Source organism: Gobio gobio, assembly GCF_949357685.1.
Source record: "Gobio gobio genome assembly, chromosome: 6".
In the NCBI taxonomy this organism is placed as follows: domain Eukaryota; kingdom Metazoa; phylum Chordata; class Actinopteri; order Cypriniformes; family Gobionidae; genus Gobio; species Gobio gobio.
This window is the reverse complement of record NC_137102.1, coordinates 41,081,545-41,103,764: the sequence shown is the minus strand read 5'-3', so window position 1 is coordinate 41,103,764 and position 22,220 is coordinate 41,081,545. Positions and strand designations below refer to the sequence as shown.

General features: G+C 37.1%; 2 protein-coding genes across 2 annotated transcripts; one reads left to right on the top strand and one right to left on the bottom strand.

Moving 5' to 3' along the window:
- Window positions 1-8,846: 8,846 nt before the first annotated feature.
- Window positions 8,847-10,113, bottom strand: LOC307127425 (cytosolic 5'-nucleotidase 3-like). The gene has a single exon (XM_079818642.1). The coding sequence runs from the start codon at window positions 9,987-9,989 to the stop codon at window positions 9,123-9,125; it is 867 nt and encodes a 288-aa protein (XP_079674768.1). The 5' UTR covers window positions 9,990-10,113; the 3' UTR covers window positions 8,847-9,122.
- A 37-nt stretch (window positions 10,114-10,150) lies between these two features.
- On the top strand, window positions 10,151-21,852 carry ccnl1b (cyclin L1b). The gene is made up of 11 exons (XM_079818703.1): window positions 10,151-10,483; window positions 10,774-10,848; window positions 10,929-11,038; window positions 15,649-15,766; window positions 15,886-15,950; window positions 16,971-17,070; window positions 18,305-18,409; window positions 18,528-18,669; window positions 20,459-20,558; window positions 20,855-20,950; window positions 21,068-21,852. Exons 1-11 carry the CDS (start codon window positions 10,244-10,246, stop codon window positions 21,408-21,410), a joined length of 1,494 nt encoding a protein of 497 aa, XP_079674829.1. The 5' UTR covers window positions 10,151-10,243; the 3' UTR covers window positions 21,411-21,852.
- The last annotated feature ends 368 nt before the right edge of the window (window positions 21,853-22,220 follow it).

The following is a 22,220-nucleotide window of genomic DNA, read 5'->3' as shown; positions in this document are numbered from 1 at the left end:
GAAGTAATATCTGGTTTACAGCTTTCATACTACAGAAGAAACGTGTAACCTCAGTGCATTTTAATGGAACAGACTGAACACTTGCGGTCAAAGGATTGGGGCTTGAACACCTGAAGTTTATTCTTTTTCCAGCAAAAATATATTTCAAACCAGAGCAGTTTTAAACTAATGCTTCACCCTCTGCTTATGAGCAGAGAGAATGTTTTAGAAACGCAGCCAAATAATTTAATGAGGGGGATACTCCTTGCCTGGGGTGTGTCTTTAGTTTCAAATAGGCTTTTATGAAAGTGACAAAAATAGAATTGTCTGATTTAGTGTTTGTCGGCTCTTGTGCTGTGAGTTAATCAGTATCACCTTTCACAATCCTTTACAGTCTGTTCTTAGATCTTTTCTTCAAAAGTGCATCTTATTCTTGTATATTACTATACATGTTAAAATATAATATAATTTATTTGGCACCCAAATATACTGCTTTTATACATTTTACAATCCTGATGGTAATCTGTTGGAGATTATGATATGAATCATTTCTTCAGTTTTATTATGGTGACTTTGAACATATCCCATATATTTTAGTTTAATGGTTTAAAGGGATAGTTCACCCAAAAACGAAAAATCTGTCATTAATTACTCACCCTTATGTCCTTCCAAACCCGTAAGACTTTCTCGTTCATCTTCGAAACACATATGAGAGATTTCTGTCCCTCCATTGACATCTACGCAACCACTTTGACGCTTCAAAAAGTTCATAAACAGATCGGAAAACGAATCCATATGAATCGAGCAGTTGTCCAAATTTTCTGAAGAGACGCGATCGCTTTATATGATGAAAAGATTACATTTAGGCTTTAATTCACATATAAACATTGATCAGTGAACATAAACAGAATCTCAACCAAACCTGCTTGATGCGCGAGAACAAACCTCATTGGTTCTTGCGGGAGCTCAAACGTGCAGGGTATTGTGCATAACACACGAAAATCAACCTCAATGGTTCTCACACGTCAAGCAAACATGCTTAAAGGGATAGTTCACCCAAAAATGAAAATTAGCCCATAATTTACTCACCCTCAAGTCATCCTAGGTGTATATGACATTCCTCTTTCAGAAGAATAAAAAAAAGTGGATCTGCCCATCAAATAACGTGCTCCACGCGGCTCCGGGGTGTTAATAAAGGCCTTCAGAAGCGAATCAATGCGTTTGTGTAATAAAAATATTCATATTTAAAACTTTATCAAGTAAACTTTCGGCCGACCACCTTCCGTGGAAAAGTGTTGAATGTTGAAAGTGAAACTCAAGATGCGTACGTGATGTCATGACGAGCTAGTCAGGTCGTGTTAGTCTTTCGATCGGCAGGGGAACTTTCAACAATTTTTCCATAAATTGAACAGGGAAGGCGGTCGGCCGAAAGTTTACTTGATAAAGTTTTAAATATGGATATTTTTCGTACACAAACGCATCGATTTTCTTCAGAAGGCCTTTATTAACACCCCAGAGCCGCGTGGAGCACGTTATTTGACGGACAGATGCACTTTTTATGGACTTCAAAAACAGAGAAACTATGAATCCAATTCTGATGCTTGGATTAGCCTGAACTTTTGTAATATAACTCAGATTTTATTTGTCTGAAAGAAGAATGTCATATACACTTAGGATGACTTTTGGGTGAACTATCCCTTTAAGCTTCCGTTTATCATAACTGATGTGTGAGTTGATGAATGTTTGATCTCTTTAAGAGCTGCCATGGAGGGACAGAAAGCTCTCAGATTTCATCAAAAAGATCTTTATTTGTGTTCCGAAGATGAACGAAAATCTTATGGGTTTGGATTGGAACAATATCAGGGTGAGCAATTAATGACAGAATTTTAAGTTTTGGGTGAACTAACCCTTTAAGACTGACTCTTTATCAGCATTTATCTAAATCAAATTATATTATAATTATTTTACAGTTCTTTATGTATTTTGAGCAAGAGAATCAATATTTTTCTGTTTTTTCTAATATTCTTTACTGTTTGTCATGTGTTTTTTCCCTTTAGACACACAGTTGTTGACATCATAAGCAGAACACCTTGTCATTTAAACCATGTTGTCATGAATTGTTTACAATAAGCTTGGAAATTTAGACAAAAAAAATATTATTTTCCTAAATGTATTGATATCCTAATTTTTTTTCAATACAATTTGCAGAACAGGTTTTACTGTTAAACTTGCAGTCAGAATTCAGAAGGCATTATTAATATGGCAGCTTTCATTTGGTTCCCATTTAAAAATGATATTCTTTTTTAACATTGTCTAATTATACAATTTTAAATCAATTTAGCTCTGTTGAGATTGAAGAAACATATATAAAACCATTCAACAGCATTATCTTTTCCCTATTTTTTAAACACAATGTCCTCAGTTGTTGTACTTGGCCCACAATTGTAATTCCTCAACCTCAATTAAATAAATCAAGGTATGGAACATTACATTTTTTTTAATAAAACACAACTAAAATGGGCGGCTCTATCTTTGCAGCTTTTTAAAAAAAAAAAAGTACCCTAAGTCAGACAACAGTATAAAAATTCCAAAAGACAGAAATTCTGAGAAACAATCATTAACTGAACATTTATGAAATCTCTCCCCCAGTGATTTATCATCTGCTGGCAGAGCAGTAGTGGAGTTTCATTCCATTCTGTTTGTCAGTGGGGGTTTTACAGACATACCACATACTAAATGTGTTACATAGAAACAGAAATCAGTGATCACGTGTGATTTTGTTCTATAGTTAGGCAATCAGTTCACAAAACAGCAGCCTAAGTCAGAACAAAATTGAGAACATGCGGAGATGGAAATATTTACACTTCTGGGGGGTTGGGTGAGGTGGGAATTAGGCCCAGTGTGAACCGGGCAACACCAGATCTGGGCTGTTTCTATAAATGGGTTTCAGATTATGAGGTATAGGAACTGAACTTTCTGCAGGTGTTCTATGACACTGAGTCTCAATAAAGCAATGCAGCTGGTGTGTAGACCAGGTCAATAGCTGTACAACAAGACATCTGTATACCATATACCAGAGGGGATATCATATATTTACACTTGAATAACCAACCCCCCCAAACACCCCCCCCCCCACACACACACACACCACCTTTGCTTCCCTCCTCTGACACACATTAGAGAATGGAAAATGACCTCAGGCCTTGCACCGTCTGAACAGCGTTGAGGAGAGAGGTGAGAGGTTGAGAATGTTTCAAACAACAGCAGTTTGTATGTTTGCCATCAGCTGCCAGGTCTCTTTGGCCCTGCTGTATGTCACAGTCACAGGCTTTGGCAAATCCTTAGCATGTTAAGAAAATATGGCTGGCTTTGCTTTCTAAAAGGAACTCAGTTGGTTCTTACTGGCATACAAACAGCGAATCAAATCTGTGTGAGGTAAATATGGATGGAGACTTCCGAGAACAAAAACATTCATGAGCATTCCTTAGGTGCAGGGCCATAACCACCATAGATATTGAGGGGGACAAGTCCCCTGATCCCTAATCAAATCTAAGCAGGCGGGTTTACGTTCTCTTTTGGCTCACGCACAGTCTTCACACAGACGCTAAATGCCGTTAATGCCAAAACAAAATGCAGTTGCACACAAACGTGTCCCTGCTCTTAATAGCCTACAATCATTGATTAACATCTTTGGGGGGGAAAAAAACGATAAGGGTGGATTACAAACCGGAACCTTTAACACTGTTTACATAAAGGCTACCACTAGGAAACCCAAATGTGCACTGCAGATCTATGTTGGCCTATTTATTTATTCACTAACGTGAATAATCTCAGGACTAACAATATATGTGACGCAAATGAATGCAAATATTATTTGCAAATAGTCCCAAAATCACTATTTCACAACTAGAATTAGACCTAGAATTCCATTCACTGTTTTGTTTCTTTATGCTATGCTTTAAAAAATAAATAAAATTGGTCCCACCCCAATGTAAGACATGGTTACGGCCTTGCTCAGGTGAAAGGAACATGTTCGCCATGAAGTCAGACATAGAAACATGCTGATTTATGTCACTCGGTTGTCTATGTCGAGCGCGCTAGGGCAACAACTTTTTCTCCAATCTCAGGGGGCTACTTCAAAACTGCCTCATAAAGCGGTGTATTGTTCACGTTTAACTGCGCAGTACTGCTGATGACATTTCCTTCCTGTGGACTTTAGGGTTTTAGATATTTGATTCACTCAAGAATGTCTTGTTCATAATGATGGTCAATGAAGCTCCTGCACTGTGAAATGAAGGACTCGCAGAGAATTCAGCATGTAGGCAGATATCATTTTTGGTTTTAAACATCAAATTTTCATTTCATTATTTATGTTAGATGATAGATAGTATTATTAAATTGCAAATACACCCCTCTGAACCTGTGAGGTGAAACATTTCAGCTCTCTAAGCAGATCCCAATAGTGCCATTCAAGCCAGCAGATCTGGAATACATTATGAATCCCCCAGTCACTGACAGAAAGGATGAATAATCACCTGATTAAAATGTCTCAGTGAGTGATTTATGCAAAAAGAAGCTGCAAGATGTTCCTCCCCTGGGACATTCGGTTTATTCAGTGCTACTCAGCTGCCAGTAATACATTGTATGTTTGAGAGAATATGACACTTTGCACTTGCATGGCTGACACGCAAGGTAATTTAAATGGCTGTCCAACTGAGCTAATTTTCTCTATTTTGAAGTGAAAGCCATAACATAATATAGTCATAAACATGTATCAAACTGCATTCAGAAGCAAAGGGAATGGAGCTTAAATTAAATCAACTCTCTCTCTCTTGAGCATATGGTGTACCCTTTTATTCAACAGAAAAAAACACCTTGTGTGCAAGGCGTTATTTACATGTCTTATTGACATTCTGGCATGCACAGAAATTTCACATTTGCAAACCTCTTGAGAAGTCAAACAGTGAAACATTTCAATTTAATGCATTTACTTGTAATGGCAACTTTATTTTTCCTTTTATATTTGCAGTTTCAGAAACAGGATGTTTTAAGTATGTTTCACAGAATTTAGAACTGCTACCGCAGTGGCAGGATATTTTGTCTGTAGGTCTTGTTTACCGTTTCTCAACTTGGGACATGCATTTCGCAAAAACAACCACAGGCAAAAAAACCCAGTGAAAACACATTGATTAAAAAAATGATTTACTGTTTGCTGGCAGTGACATCAAAATGTTATTTTCACTTGAACTGAGAAAAAAGCATTTTGCACAACTTCTCTATAAAAACTATTTAATAGTACATTTATGCAAAACGTGCTTTAAAACGTCCAAGAGATCAAATTGGATTTAATCCATCTTATACTAAATATTTGTTAATCAAAATTAGTGGTGCTTTGAGAAAAACAAAATCAAATGTGGAACAACTTAATGTTTTTTTTTTAGACATATAAGGGCTTTAGTTGGGAGATGAGAGGGGCAGGCGGGTAAATGCAATAAGGTCAGAATGAGTATCAATGACAGCTGGCATCTCTCCTACTTCCTGCCTGCATGGTGAACAGTAAAGTCCAAGGCGATCCTAAATAGAATAGCCAGAACATTGCTAATGAAAAAGTTCACAGCTGAGCTTTCCGTTCACATATAGTGCCATACCAGCACAAAATCAAATTGAAACAGAATAAAAAAAAACAGAACATTAAAATGTGCCAATACAAATGTAAAGAGGACCACAGTGCTTTATTGCATTGTTGAAGGCATTAAAGTCCCATCAGCTATCAGATCTTCTTGCTCATAACAAGTACATTAATTCCACCCTAGTGTCATTGATATGAAGAGGGGAGCACAAGATTTCCTGAAGTCAACAACCATCTTTTTTATGTCTTGTTGACCTGGTGTGAAGCGTATCACATCCCCCCTGTAAGCTGTCTCATCATTTTCTGTGATGAGCCCCCTCACTGTGGTCTCAAATATGATGATTTGATTACCTTGGTACTTGGCAACAGTCGTGGATTACAGCACATCCCTGTGGGAACAGAGTACCAGAGCATTAAATCCAGTCATGCATCTATCTATCTACAGTGGCATGCTTGCAGTCTGTGAAAATGGGAATAATTTTAACTAAATAAGAGGGATCATACAAAATGCATGTTATTTTTTATTTAGTACTGTCCTGAATAATATATTTTACATATTTTTTTTTTTACATATAGTCTACAAGACAAAAAATAGCTGAGTTTATTAAAATAACCCTGATAAAAAGTCTATGAACCATTGATTGTCAGTGCTGTGTTTTGTTCCCAGGATGATCCACGGCTGTTTTTGTTTTGTTTTGTGATGGTTGTTCATGAGTCCCTTGTTTGTCCTGAGCAGTTAAAGGATTAGTTCACTTTTAAATAAACTTTTGCTGATAATTTACTCACCCCCATGTCATCCAAGATGTCCATGTCTTTCTTTCTGCAGTTGAAAAGAAATGAAGGTTTTTGATGAAAACATTCCAGGATTGTTCTCCATATAATGGACTTCAATGGGCTCCAAACGGTTCAAGGTCCAAATGACAGTTTCAGTGCTGCTTCAAACGATACCAGACGATGAATAAGGGTCTTATCTAGCCAAACCATCAGTTTCTGTGAGAAACCGAGCAGTATTTATGCTATTATTTTACCTCTTATCAGACGAACGTGATCATCTCTGAGCTCTGCCATAACTTCCGCTAAGTGAGGTTAAAATACGAGCGTGGCCATAGATGTATACGTAGATGCCTCATTAGCGCCTGCACGGATCAGTAGAATGAAGCATCTACGATCGATATATCTATGACCACGTTCGTATTTTGACCTCACTTAGTGGAAGTTATGGCAGAGCTCAGAGATGATCACATTTGTCTGATAAGAGGTAAAATAATAGCATAAATACTGCTCGGTTTCTCGAGAAGCTGATCGTTTGGCTAGATAAGACCCTTATTCATCGTTTAAAGCCCTTTGAAGCTGCACTGAAACTGTCATTTGGACCTTGAACCGTTTGGAGCCCATTGAACTCCATTATATGGAGAACAATCCTGGAATGTTTTCATCAAAAACCTTAATTTCGTTTTGACTGCAGAAAGAAAGACATGGACATCTTGGATGACATGGGGGTGAGTAAATGGTCTGCAAAAGTTTATTTAAAATTGAACTAATACTTTAAACTGCCCAATGTTCTTCAGAAAAATCCTCCAGGTCCTGCACATTCTTCAGTTTTCAAGCCTCTTTTTCATATTTGAACCCTCTCCAGCAATGACTGTATGATTTTAAGATACATCTTTTCACACTGAGGACAATTGAGTGACTCAAACAAACACAACTATTAAAAAAGGTTCAAACATTCACTGATGCTCCAGAAGGAAACACAATGCATTAAGAATGCATTAATGAAAACTTTTGAACCAGACGAAGATGTCCACATTTTTCTTATTTTGTTAAAATATAATTTTTTTTTCATTTAGTACTGCCCTTCAGAAGCAACAGAAGATACTTGCATGTTTCCCGGAAGACAAATTAAGTACAATTTACCTTGATTTTCAAATTCAATAGGTTTTAACCCCCCGGCTCTTAATGCATTGTTTCTCCTTCTGGAGCATCAGTGAATGTTTCAACCTCTTTTAATAGTTGTGTTTGAGTCACTCAATTGTCCTCAGTGTGAAAAGATGTCTCTTAAAATCATACAGCCATTGCTGGAGAGGGTTCAAATATGAAAAAAAGGCTGGAAAACTGAAGAATGTGCAGGACCTGGAGGATTTTTCTGAAGAACATTGGGCAGTTTAACTGCTCAGGACAAACAAGCGACTCATGAACAACCATCACAAAACAAAAAAACAGCCGAGGATCATCAACACATTGAGAATCAATGGTTCATAAACTTTTTATCAGGGTTATTTTAATACATTCAGCAATTTTTTTGTCTTGTGGACTATAAACATTTTTTATGTAAAATATCTTATTCAGGACAGTACTAAATAAAAAATAACATGCATTTTGTATGATCGCTCTTATTTAGTTAAAATTATTCCCATTTTCACAGATTCTGCAAGCGGTTCACATACTTTTTCATGCCACTGTATGTATCTATCTATCTATCTACACTCTGAAATAATGGTGCTATATGGCACTAAAACTTGGTCGTAATCATAGGGGAACCACTTTTAGTACTATATAGCACCATATCTTAACATGTTCTGTATATGGTAGTGGTGCTATATAGCACCCCAGCCAAAGAACCGCTGAAGAACCACTAAAGCACCAAGATTAGTGCTATACAGCACTTAAAAAGGTTCCCCTATGATTACGAGCCAAGAACCACTTTTAGTGCCATATAGCACCTTTTTTTAGAGTCTGTCTGTCTATCTATTTATCTATCTATCTGTTCTATTGTGGTATAAAGTCGTTTTCCATTTCCTTTAAAGAGTTAGTTCACCCAAAAATGAAAATTCTGTCATTAATTACTTACCCTCATGTCGTTCGACACCCGTAAGCCCTCCGTTCATCTTCGGAACACAAATGAAGATATTTTAGTTGAAATCTGATGGCTCTGAAAGGCCTCCATTGGCACAATGTACTTTACACTCTCAAGACCCTTAAAAGGCACTAAAGACGTCGTTACAAAGTCCATCTCACTACAGTGGTTCTAAAATAACTTTATGAATCGGCGAGAATAGTTTTTGTGCGCAAAAAACCCTAAATAACGACTTATATAGTGATGACGATTTCAAAACACGGCATCATGAAGCTTCGAAGCGTTATGAATCAGTGAGTCGAATCAGCAGTTTGGATCGCCAAATTTCAGCAGTTTGGCGGTTTGACACGCGATCCGAATCATGATTCGATTGTTTTATGTATTACAAATATTTTTTTTATTATGATTATATAATTTACAATAGTTGTGAGAGCATTTTGGAGGAATATTTAACACAACATTTTTTTCTTCTTCACTTAATTTATTTGTGTGAGTAAAGAGTGAAAAGACAGAATGGAGGAAATTGATGCACATGAAGAAAGCATAACATTGAGCTATAGAGATCAATTTATCTTTTGATCTTCACTCAAGGACAGAACGTGTGTAGCATAATGGAGACACCAAGTTTGATTCTTTAACAAGAAATATATATTTCTAAGTTTATTGTCCTGTGATGTATAACAAAATGGCATTAGGAACATCCATGGTTTCATCTTTCTCCAGGATGATATCATAGGCGTCCAAGTATGACTGTCTCCTCTCATCAACCTTATCATTGAGGTATCCGATCTTCAGGATGTTTTTTAAGTCCATGACTCCCTCAGCCATGTCGAGATCCCCGAGAGAGTCTCCGAGTAACAGGACATTACCGCGGCTCTCGAGCGCTTTGAAGTGTTCACCATTGAGCAGAGCTCCTTCCCGTTTGTTGTAGATGTGAATTAGCTCTCCTTTAAATGCTTGCAAAACACCAGATTCATCAAAGTCCATAAAGTTGGAGAAGACTTTGACATTAGGATGAAAAACACCAGCTTGTCTGATCACCTCCTCTAACACGTCCCCAATCCCAGCAGAGAAGATCAGCAGAGGAACAGACATTTGACGGAGATGATCAAAGAACTGCTGGTGTCCATCCCTCAGCATGGCTCCAGACTCTTTTACAGCTCGAGACAATTTATCCCTACTGATCTTCTGCTCCACAAGGAGCTCGTGAGCTTTAGTCCACCATTCAACCATGAGTGGTAACTTCTCTTCCACGGAGCGTGTGGAATCGATCTCTATAGGGTAGTATGTTTCCAGAAGTTTCTGCAGCTTGGCTTTGCAGTCTTCACTGATCAGTTCACTATTGTCCAATATACCATGGCAGGTAGGGCACCGTTTGCCATTGTAGGCGAACCTGGTAAGAGTCATATCAAAATCTGAGATCACCTGTAGTGTGCAGGATCCATCATTCCTCATAGATGTCAATACCTGTTCTACCCTCTCGCGGTCCCTCATGCTCACTGAACTTTTTGATAACTCTGGAATCATGTTAAGACTCAGGGAGATCGTGGTTATGAATTGAATTAAATAGATAATGTACAAATCGATCACTTAAAATTACCACGTATGCACGCGCCGCTTCTTCTTCTTCCTGTGTTTCAATCTCGCGTTATTCTACTACGAGATTTCAACGAAACATTGACGTCACTTCCGTTGTTGTATTGCGTCAGTTACGAAACGTTGCCATTTCCGCCTGGCAGACGAAAGGTCTACGTTTTACCATACCGATTTACTCCATCAAAATGTCTGTGGGCGTTTTATCTCCTCATTTGAACACTCCACCAAATAACCAAGGCATACTTATCGGCGATAAAGTGTATTCGGAGGTGTTTCTGGCCATCGATAGCTCGATAATACCCGATGAAAGATTCTCTGCGACCCCGTCCATGCTGGATGGCCTCGACAATGAGACCGAGATAGATCTGCGGATTTTGGGCTGCGAACTCATCCAGTCTGCCGGGATTCTTCTACGTCTGCCACAGGTTACTGTCTAACTATGTTTATATATGTTCATAAATTCGTTGGGTTGATTCCCAACGTCCCGAGACGATGCGCTTAGCGCGGCTTGCTAACGTTAGCCGTAGCCGGCATACTTAAACCGGCGGCCTTTGTCTGGCAGCGAGTCCTTAGATGGTGCCAACCGCGGCCGTGCAATGTAGTTTGGGTTGTATTTTATATATTTTTTAAAATTGTTGTTATATAACAAGTGTTTATTTCCGCTGTAAAGTGTCATGAACGTCGTTTTAATTTGTTGTTTGGTATTTTTGGTTAGGTGGCGATGGCGACAGGACAAGTCCTTTTTCAACGATTCTTTTACTCGAAGTCCTACATCAAACACAGCTATGAGGCAAGTCAGAAATACAAAATGTATTCACTGACTCAACGCAGGTCATGAAAATAACTAATGTGACTTTCACTTTAAAACAGATTGTTGCTATGGCCTGTGTGAACTTGGCGTCAAAGATTGAGGAATCGCCGAGACGAGTGAGGGATGTGATCAACGTTTTCCATTACTTGAAACAAGGAAAGGGCAAAAAGTAAGTCGATCGTGTTTTTACTATTTAGTTAAGGTGTTAAGCTTTTTTTTTTAAATTTTTTAGATGTGTAACTATTTACCATGAGATCCAAAAATAAGGAAAGGGCAAACAGTAAATGTATCATATGTTTTTAATATTAATTAATCTGTTAAGAAATGGTTTGATAGTTGTTTTTTAGATGTGTAACTTTTATTTTCCATGAAATCCAAAGTTAGATATTAGCTGTTATTTTATATCCCTCAATTACTTGTCTGTCTTCTATACTAAGAATTGGATTGCACATTAAATGATGATTTCTTTATTTGAAACCATTTTGAAGATGTTTAATTTTTGAATGAGATGTCATTAACAAAAATAATCTTCAAAGTGTATGAAACAGGGATGCACGATTTGCGGAAAATATCTAATTGCGATTATTCTGGTTAAAATTGCGATTTGCAATGTAATTTTTTTGTGTGTGTGTAACATTGTGTTTATATATTATGACTAATTATTATTATTATTGTTAAATATAAATATTAAATAAAATAAGAAATATTACTATTACAATATAATTTTCATTACTAAAAATTAAAAATAGTATTTAAGAATAAATATAACAATACAATAATAATATATATTATATTTTACAGAACTTATTTTACAATAAAACTGCAGACAGCCTCTGACTAAAAATCATTAGAAAGTAGGGCTGCCACTAAAAACTATTATTATATCGATTCATCTATTGACTAATTTATCACAATAATTTTCAACAATTTTACTTAAAAACATTTAATTTAACTTGCAACGTTGGCCTTCGGTAGTGTACTATAAAACAAGTATAAATGTAAACAAGCCCTTGACAAAATGTAAAACTAAGAGTAAAAAGGTACACATTTGCAAACCAACATAAAAAAGAGAATATCAGCAAATACTTTTTATATAGAATAGTGTTGTCACGATACCAAAATTATGACTTTGATACGATACCAGACTAAAATACCTCAATACCGATACTGAATCGATACCATGGCAAAAAAACAGTAAACGTAATTTAATAATATGACAGAACTTACTATACATTGTTTTATCATTATTTTAGGGTTAAAAAACCCTAAAAACCACCTTGGCCGGCATGTTCCTGCCCTGCTTCACACAGAATGTTAGGTCCGGCCCTTTAAGATCTGCACGGACGAAATTCATTGTAACACGATTTCTCATTCTACTCTGTATACGTTCACTAAAGACATGCATGGTGGCGTTTACCCAAATACTCGCCTGAACGTGCCTTTTTAGATTTTTTTTTACCATTCAAACCCAATTATCCTCAAAACTGCCGTTGGATCTGTCTGTGTGTGCGCGCTTCAGGTCAGAGTCCGGCAGCACGCACGAGCACTTCCCGACCGCACCGCACTTTTCTGTTGCTTTCTTTTTCTTGAGCTGCGCATATATTTTACTGTTCTGCTTCCATTGTTTAGTGAACGGTGAAAGCAGAGCTCACACACAAGTCCTCACTCCTGCTGTCACACATGGACGCTAATTAAGAAAAACTCCTTAGTGCTGTCATTTTTAAAGTACCGGTACTAATACAATTTCATATCATACCCAACTTACCCAATCGACTAAAAATATTGATGTTGACTAATTATCAGCGTCGACGCAGTCGATTGTATCGACCAATCGTGACAGGCCTATTAGAAAGGTCTAAGGATTTATATAAAAAAATCTGTACTTTTTATCTGATATCAATTTCTTAGTCAATGTCTTTAATATGAAATATTAGCCTCTTATGCATCCACTGTGGGGGAAAAACTCCTGTACATTGAAGAAAAACATGGATTGTCATAAATTTATTTAGAGAGAAGTATTATTTTTCTTATTTTTTACTCAAGTTTCATTCATACTGGATACCAGAGGGCGCCTTCAAGCAGAAACTCCACATTTGCCGCAGAAAAGTAATCGTTTTCAGGAAACCCCTTATGTGAAGCTATCACTGTAGGCTGAATAAAAAGAAGATAGAAACGGTTTGACTGATTAAAGATGAAGAGAATAAACACAACTGCATCAAGAAGGTGTATTTGAGTTTTTCAAGCCTTCTCAGGTGTTTTCATAATAATAAAGCAGTGCTGATTGACAGACTATCACTGTATAGAATACTATACAATAATGCATTGTCTTCCTCATTCGGTGATAAGAAGCCTCATCAGCTCACAAACACTCGACTGACGATATGAAGTGAGTTAAAACGTGTTATTAAACGTATTTTGTTGGTCAACAGGTTTATGAACATACAAGTATTACTAGTTTGTCAAGATGTTTGACGCATGTTGCTTTTTCAAATGTACGTTATAAACGACTCAAACTCGCAGTGCTTTAAGACGGAGCAGCGCTTACTCCTGGTCACAGAGTCGCTCTTCACTAACACGCTGTGCATATATTTATTTAATTAAAATGCACCTTCATAATCGCACATAAGCCAAATCGCGGTTCGATTTCGATTAATCGCGCAGCCCTAGTATGAAATAAAGCAAAATTGTAAATGCTAGGGAGCGACACATATGAAAATTTTGGCCAATACCAATAACTCTTTATATTTGAAAGCTGATAACCTATATATGGGGAGATAAATCTAAATACAAATTTTGATAAACTTTGAGAGCCTAATTACAAAAACAATAGGGTCCCCCATTGCCTTGTCCCAAACACTTCAACATAAACAAATATACAATACAGTAGCCTAATTTGAACTAGTAGAAGATTCCTTAACTTTTATAATACATTTTACATTGCTATGGCCAACTTTACAACAAGGTTTCATTTTTTCGTCAGCATTAGTTAACATGAACCAACAATGAATGAACAAAACTTCTACAGGATTTATTAATCTTAGGATCTGAAAATGTTGAGATCATTATGAACTAAGTTGTATCTGTTAACATTAGGTAATGCACTGTGAACTCATGCTGTGTTCCTGACAGGTTTTTGAGCCTGTAAGTTACGACTTCAAACCACGAGTCACGTCTTTGTAGCGTTCCAGGCAAAGTCATGCCAAACAGCCAGAGTGCTAGGAATTGTGGTAGCTAAATGTACACAAAGCATGGCGGACCGTACGGGGCTAATGCTCATTTACAATCATTTCTATCGCCAAAGGTGTTTACTCCTTGCTTGAAGGAAATGGAGGAGAAAAAATGGCGCATAAGGCAAGAGAAGGTTTTATACCCTTTTATTTTACGTTATTTGTATATTCCCACCGCATCCGTAGGGCCTGCCGTTGTTGTTTCGTGGGCTATGTGACGTTAGAGCTCTTAACTCGGAGTACATCGATCTAGTACGAGTTCACGGGTGGGAAGTCACATGTTTGACTGCCGTTCCAGTGGACTTTCACAGGTAGAAGGTTGGAAAAACACTGGTTACGGGTTGCCTGGAACGCAGCATCACATGAACACAAATGTTATTGCTCTCTGATTGTTCATGTTAGCTAATGCATTAAATGATTAGTTCATATTTAAAATGAAAATTACCCCATTATTTTCTCACCCTCAAGCCATCCTAGGTGTATATGACTGACTTCTCTCTGATAAACGCAATTAGAGTTATAGTAATAAATAGGGCTGGGTAAAAAATATTGATTTCTCGATTTTAATCGATTCTCACTTTTACAAAACAATATTGATTTCTTAAATCCCAAGAATCGATTAGTCATCCTGTTTTCAGTTATGAATGAAATAAACATTGTAGCGCGCCTCCCATCCAATAAATCGCAATTATCTTTGTGCTTTATTACTATAGAGATGAAACAAAGTCTCAGATTTCAAATTACTTATATTTTTTTTCACGAAATTCAAAAACATAAATACCGTTTTGTCGCTGTGGCGCGAGATCACTGCCGCAGCTCAGCTCAAGAGAAGCGGCAGCGCGGAGCAAACATGAATGGATCTTCTCTTCCGCCTTAATACCAGTAACAGCGCGAAATAACAATATTTATATAATTGTTATATTATAACAATACAATAACAATAAACAATATTTCAAAAAACGAATTGGAGTAGAATAATGATTATGTAATTGTAAAGTTAATATTGTAACTTTATTATAAGGAAAACATCATTTAAGTGTTTGTATACAAATCAGATAATTTTTACCTTCAATATTAGTAGGCTAATGTAGTATCAACTGACTCCCATAGTTTACAACATTGTTTTCCTTGAGAAAATTGTCCATGTATTATACCTGATACATATCCAAAATAATCGATATTGAATTGAATCGAAAATCGAATCGAAAGCTTGTGATTCAAATTGAATTGTGAAATTTGTGTCAATACCCAGCCCTAGTAATAAATATCCTGGCTAATCCAAGCTTTATAATGGCAGTGAACAGGGCCCATGAGTTTGAAGCTCTAAAAAGTGCATCCATCCATCATAAACGTACTCCACACGGCTCCGGGGGGTTAATAAAGGCCTTCTGATGTGAATCGATGGGTTTTTATAAGTAAAATATTAATTTAAAACTTAAAATGTCTAGCTTTCACCAGACCACCTTCAGTATTCAACTTATGATTATTAAAAACAAGTTTTTATGTCCAACATGAATCTACATGAGCCCCTTTACTTTTTGTGCTCTACCAGGAGCAGCCCTCTTGTCCTTGACCAAAACTACATTAACACCAAGAACCAAGTGATCAAAGCGGAGCGCCGTGTCCTTAAAGAGTTGGGCTTCTGTGTTCACGTCAAACATCCACACAAGGTGAGTTTTGTTTTCTAAAATTCTTCATTTTGTTGCTATCAATTTCTTTTATATGAAGATCCTGATAGTGTCCATAATTCAGTTAATTAATGAATCAAAATGTTCTATTTCTATTTCAGATTATTGTCATGTACCTACAAGTGCTTGAATGTGAGAAGAATCAGATGCTGGTTCAAACAGCATGGTAAGTGTGCTTTTGTCTTCGGAGCTCATGAAAATGCCCTTTAAATTGACTTGAACATTTTTCCCACTATAGAGGAGACATTGGATCAGGTTTATGGTTGGACTCGTGCTGTGTTTCCACTAGTAGCTGTCATTATTTGCTGATAAAGAGCTTGAACTTGTGAAAGAGCTTTCTACTTAGGCATCGACAGGACTTAGTGGAAACACTGCATTTTAAAGTATGAATTGCATTGTAGCTTGGTATACCTAAAGGTAAGATAGGCTCACATTATTCCGGCTCCCCCCCCACCTCCTTTGTTATTTGTTTTTTTTTGTAATAAAAATGCAGGATTATTCTGTAGGTCATGCATTATTGACTTGTTGCACATCATTGAGGTTCTGGCTTATGGAGAGCTCTGTTTAACTTTGTCCTTTCTCTACTCTTTGATTAAAGGGTAGCCCATGGTGGTAAGTGTCACAGAAAACACCCGAACTCCTCAGGCACAAGACCCAGGAACCCCTCTCACCTTATTGGCTGGCCTTTTCGAGGCTGCCAGCCAATCCAGTGCGAGCTCTCAGCGGAGGTTGGCTTTGCTGGGGGGTCCAGGATTATCTTTTTTTTTTGTTTTTGTTTTTTTCCCTAGAGCTCAAGTGCTAGTAGTTAGTTGTGCACTTATTGCTCTCTATATCAAATTATCTTTTTTTTTTTTAGCAGTGAAAATGGTATGTTACTTTTTTTCATATGAATCATGTTCATGTGAATTGTCACCGTAAGTTGTCCCCTGATGTTCTCCATGAAGTGATCCTTGCCTCTCCTCACACCTTTTTTGATATGGGGTTTGAAAGTTTCGCCAAACATGCACGTTTGTTTCAGCATAATTTGAGATGTTTTATTACTCAAATTTAAGATTACACTGTTGCTTCCATCATGGCTACATTTATAAAGTGAGGGAAAGGACATGAAGTTAAGAGTCTCCATTATAAGCCATATGTGAGAGAGAGCATGGCAGGTCTTGCATAGGTGTTTCTTCATGTTTTGCAGGAACTATATGAATGATGCCCTCAGAACCAACGCATTTTTGCGGTTTGAACCCGAGACCATTGCGTGTGCCTGTATTTACCTCGCTGCTCGAGTGTTACAGGTACGTCCTAGGCTTTATTTATCTTCATTTTCTCTCTTTCTTTATTTCATTACTAGGGAAGCAACAACACACTTAGTCCACAGTTCAATACATACCTTGGTTTTTGAACCATGGTGTTCTGTTCTGATGGCTTGTCACATCAGTTTTTTGCCATTCTATTCTTAGGCGACAGGAACAGAAAGAGGTTAAGGAGGAAAAAATACACAAAATTTTAATTGCAATACTCTTTCTTTATTTTACTTAAAAGACTTGAAAAACTTTACTTAAAACGAATCCTTGTACACATTCCTAGTGTATAGTATAATATAAAATAAATATATATAAAGATTTACACTGGCAGCTCAGAGCTGTACAGCAGCATTTAAGTATGAAATTTAATTAATAAATGTAAAAATAAAACACTACATAGACTTTACTATAAAATAGTAAAGTATTAAAGTTTTTCAGTCCAGAGCAGTGAGTGATTTTCTTTGTCTTTTGTTGTTTTGTTAACATTAAAGGAATAGTTCACTCAAAAATGAAAATTCTGTCATCGATTACCCAAGTTGTTTTAAACCTGAAAAAAGTTCTTTCTTCTGTTGGACATAAAATATTTTGAAGAATGTTGGAAACAGTTGCTGGTCCCCATTGTAGGAAATAATAATATGGATGTCAATGGCTCCATCAACTGTCTGTGTTCAACAAAAAAAAATGAATACAGGTTTGGAACAACATTAGAGTGTAAATTTAAGCTGTGAATTGTCAATTTAAGACCTGCACACATCTAATATACAGACACACGGCAATTTTACTTTCACTTTAGACATAACCGACTGTGTTTATGTTAACCTTGTGTGTATTTGACAGTATTAGCGCAGTAAGACTACTTAGTCCAGTAATCAGGCTTTAAGTGCTCATACTTAGAAAAGCGCATGTTAAAACAGTGCATAAGCACGCAAATGGCTTTAAGACGCATGCACATAATGAACTTTCGTGATTGTGAATAACTATAGTGTTCCGTGAGTATAACTCTACCACTAACGTGTGATGTGAATGTATGTCGCGTTGTTCAGTATATTGGGATGGAGGCAAATGATAGAATGTATAGAAAAATAATTAATTAAATACAAAACCGAAGGGGAAAAAAACGCAATTCACAAGCGCGTATTGAACCGTGAATGCTGTACCGAACGGTTCAATATTATATCTAGAATTTTGGCATCCCTATTCATTGAATGTTTTTGTATTTCTACAGATTCCCCTTCCTTCCAAACCACACTGGTTTCTTCTTTTCGGTGCTACTAAGGAGAACATCAAAGAAGTATGCATTAGCACGATGAAGCTTTATTCTAGGGAAAAGGTAACTTAAATTTGATAAAATTACAGATTTGCATTACTTTGGCTATCTTTATTTCTACTAAATAAACTACTCTGATTTTACTTGGATGCTGTTGTTAATACTCTATCCATTTTTTCAGCCTAACAGTGAACAGCTTGAAAAACAGGTGGAAAGGAGGAAGGTGGCCCTGGAGGAGGCAAGACTAAAAGCCAAAGGACAGAATCCTAGTGTCACACCAGCTCTCGCTGCCATTGGTGGATTTTCCCCAGCATCAAAACCCTGTATGTTTGTGTTTCTGTTTGCTTTTTCTTATGCTGGTTACACGCCGCATGATTTTCAAAGTCATCAAATCGATGTTCTATTTGTTCGCATTTAGTTGCTGCTGTGTGCACATTACACAACGGATCTTGGTGACAAAGGGTCACACACATTACACAGCATTTCAATAGGAAGAATCGCTGAAAAATCTGCCTGGTCTACAAAATAAGTTTCACAACCAAACACTTGAGAAGTGATACAGGACATTGTAAGGTCACGTGTGAGACTTGATTTCTTCATGTTAAATTGATGCACGCAAAAAGCTTATGATCCAGGTTGTCTGCGTTGGTTTGCAGGGGGAACAAAAGAGCATCAAGGAGGGAATGGTATCTGCTCCTCCTGAACATTCCCTTGCGCTGTATCTTGCGATCTCACTGGCTGTAGGTCACCAGCAAAATTATTTTCAAAAACACATTTCACACTGCATGATGGTGGTGCAACAGATCACTGAACTCACGGTTTGAATCATATTACGGTTTTTGAGTCACGGATTGGTTCATTTTTCCGATCAGCTGGTGGGTACTTAGTGCAGGTATTTAAAGTTTGCTTTATTACTTAAAGCCAACTTTAAGTACTTTTAATATCACAGAAAAAAATCTAGCTTTTAATATTTAAACATTATTAAAGACAAGTGAACAGTCAGTAATAAAATAAGAACAAATATACAAATTACAAGCATGGATAAATAAAATATAATAAAGTAAGGTCAATCTAGTATTCAGGTACAGAAATGTAATTTAATTAAAAAGAAAACGAGTGTTCACTGTATAAATTAAATGTAGATTAATCTTTGTTAAAGATGTTTTGTTTGACTAACATTAATGACATTAGGATTTTTATAGGCTGCTGTCACTTTAAGACACGATGAATGAACAGATCGGATTTTTCTACACTGTTTATGCTCCCTTAAGACATAACCGGCTACTTGCAGAGATGGATATTTTAATATAATTGTGTGTATTTGTCCATTCAAGTGCAAGGAGATGCAAAGGAGGTATCACTTTGGGTATATACGGTTGTACATTCAGATAACGGCGCACGATCGAGTTCTTTCGCTGCCTGTTGAGCTTGAATGGTTCAAAATCACTAGCTATGTTTACATGTGCACACTTTTGTCATTCCGATTGAAAGATTCGGTGGACTGTTTACATGAGACGTTATCTAAACCGAATCATTTCGTGACATGCGCACACAGTTTGTCATCGTTTATCCCACCCCTCTTAAACCGATTACAATTTTATTTGGATTGGACTTTTAAACCAATTACAGTGCTCCATGTAAACGCACCTACTGTGTTCAAATATGTAAATTGTCAAGAAAAAAACACGTACAGATGATAAACTTTCACTCTATCATTAATCTTAGAAATTAATCCGTGAATCATGGGCTGCGTTTTTGATAATACATTTACATTTATGCATTTGGCAGACGCTTTTATCCAAAGCGACTTACATTGCATTCAAGGTACACATTTTACATTTTATCAATTCTTGCTTTCCCTGGGAATCGAACCCATGATCTTGCCGTTGTTAGCACCATGCTCTACTGTTTGAGCTACAGGAAAGCACATAATACACACTACGAGCTTGTTACCCGCATGAACGGGCACCAATTTGCCTCTGACTTTGGGCATTTGTCTGACTTTGCATGATTTTTACTGACTGAAAGTGTACCCGGCATTACGGATTGCGCTCTCTGCAAGTACTTGTCAATTCACTGACATCTAAAAGTTGTTTTTGTTTTTCTTTCCAGCTTCTCCGCGAGAAGTGAAGGTGGAAGAAAAATCGCCAAACTCTAAACTTGTAAAGGAGTCCGAGAACAGACAGTTGTTTCCTAAAAGCCCATTGAATGGGTAAGTATTTTAATATACACCACCTAAACTGATAATTACAGCTTATTAGTAAAATGATTTATTTTTAACACTGGGGTCTGGGTGGTATGTCTAAAAGATTTATACTGGCATATCTGTGATAGTTAAAAAAATCATGAAGTATTCCCTGTTCTTTAACTGAAGTGTTATTTTAATTTTACCTTCTGAGAGTCATTTATGTAAAAAAAAAATTACATCTCAACTGTTTTTAATAGTTTAACAAAAGCAACACAGCTATACTATATTGTTTGCCTTTTTGTTTTATTTTTTTTATATAGCAGCATGAAAAAAGAGAGAAAAGTGTTTCAGAATGGCAAGAACCATAGCCGGTCTCGCTCACGATCACGCTCTCAGTCTCGTTCTCCACACCGACAGTAAGTTACAGCATGCATGTGTTTCATTTTAAGGGATATTTTGTACCTGTACACCAGGTTGACATTTAAAACCGACTTTTTCTTTCTGCCGTTGACATGATGCTCTCTTCTCCTTAGTCGGAGGAGCCACTCAGGAACATACAGCTCTCACAGCAGCCACAGCCCGTCTCCACGGCAACACAAAGGTCGCAGAGCTTCGCCAGTTACGCAACTCAGGACGGAGCGAGACAGACAGAGCGAGTCTAGTCGGCATGGCAACAAAAGGAGGAGATCACGGAGCCGAACTCGCAGCACTTCTCGCGAAAGAGGCCGTGACCGCGACTACGTGAAACACAAGCACGATCGCGGCACCAGTCACCACTGGGACCATCGCGAACGTGAGCGTGACCGCTCGCATGATCACGGACGAAGCAAACACCAGAGCAGGTCACATTCTGGACACAGCAGACACAGGAAATGAGACACGTGGCACTGCTGGATAAAAATGGAGGGAACTGTGATGGCACTGGACAATAGGACTAAACATTTAGATTGGAATAATGCTTGCTTCAACACAAAGTTTCCTAAAAGTTGACCTTGTTAAGAAGTGGATGTTCTCTCGATGTTATTGTTCTTGCATCTCTGATGGACTCATATAGAGTTGTTAAGCAAGGTAGTGGTGCCTTTTTATGTATTGTGTTTTACTGTAAACTTGAAAGTGAACAACAGACTGCTAAAAATCTGCCTAAATCAGGGATGACATTTGCACAGGAAGCAGCAGACTAGACCTGTGCATGTTAAATATTTTTCAAATGCACAACTGTGTTTGTGCACTGTACATATAAAGCTTATTTTTATGATGTCAGAAGACTTTGTATTCGTCTCTTCGCAAAATAAAAATGTTATAACATTCAAAATCTGAGAAAAATAGTTAGACTTTTTTGTTTGTATTGAACTTTTTACATAAGTATTGGTTTAACAACCTGTTTTCAGTGCCTGATTAACCACATGTGACATTTCTTATCCGGACCACATAGCATAATAAATAGTATTAGGTATGATAATGAACTTATGTGAGCCATTTATAATCTAGGTTAATTTATTAATAGACTAAAGTTGCTGCCATAAACATCCTAGTTGATTTTTAAGTCGGTTTAACTTAAATTACATTAAAGGGTACATAACAGTTTCTGCCAATCTCATGTTAGTACCTATAGAGTAGTATTGCATCTTTCATATCTCCAAAGAGTCTTAAATTTTATATTTATAGATTCTTTCGGTGGAGGTGTGC

Excerpts from the sequence above, each read along its gene's own strand:
- LOC307127425 (XM_079818642.1), bottom strand. The coding sequence starts at position 9,989 with ATGATTCCAGAGTTATCAAAAAGTTCAGTGAGCATGAGGGACCGCGAG.
- ccnl1b (XM_079818703.1), top strand. The coding sequence starts at position 10,244 with ATGTCTGTGGGCGTTTTATCTCCTCATTTGAACACTCCACCAAATAAC. Across the intron at positions 10,849-10,928 it reads ACATCAAACACAGCTATGAG|ATTGTTGCTATGGCCTGTGT; the intron begins GCAAGTCAGAAA and ends ACTTTAAAACAG. Across the intron at positions 18,670-20,458 it reads TTCCCCAGCATCAAAACCCT|CTTCTCCGCGAGAAGTGAAG; the intron begins GTATGTTTGTGT and ends TTTTCTTTCCAG.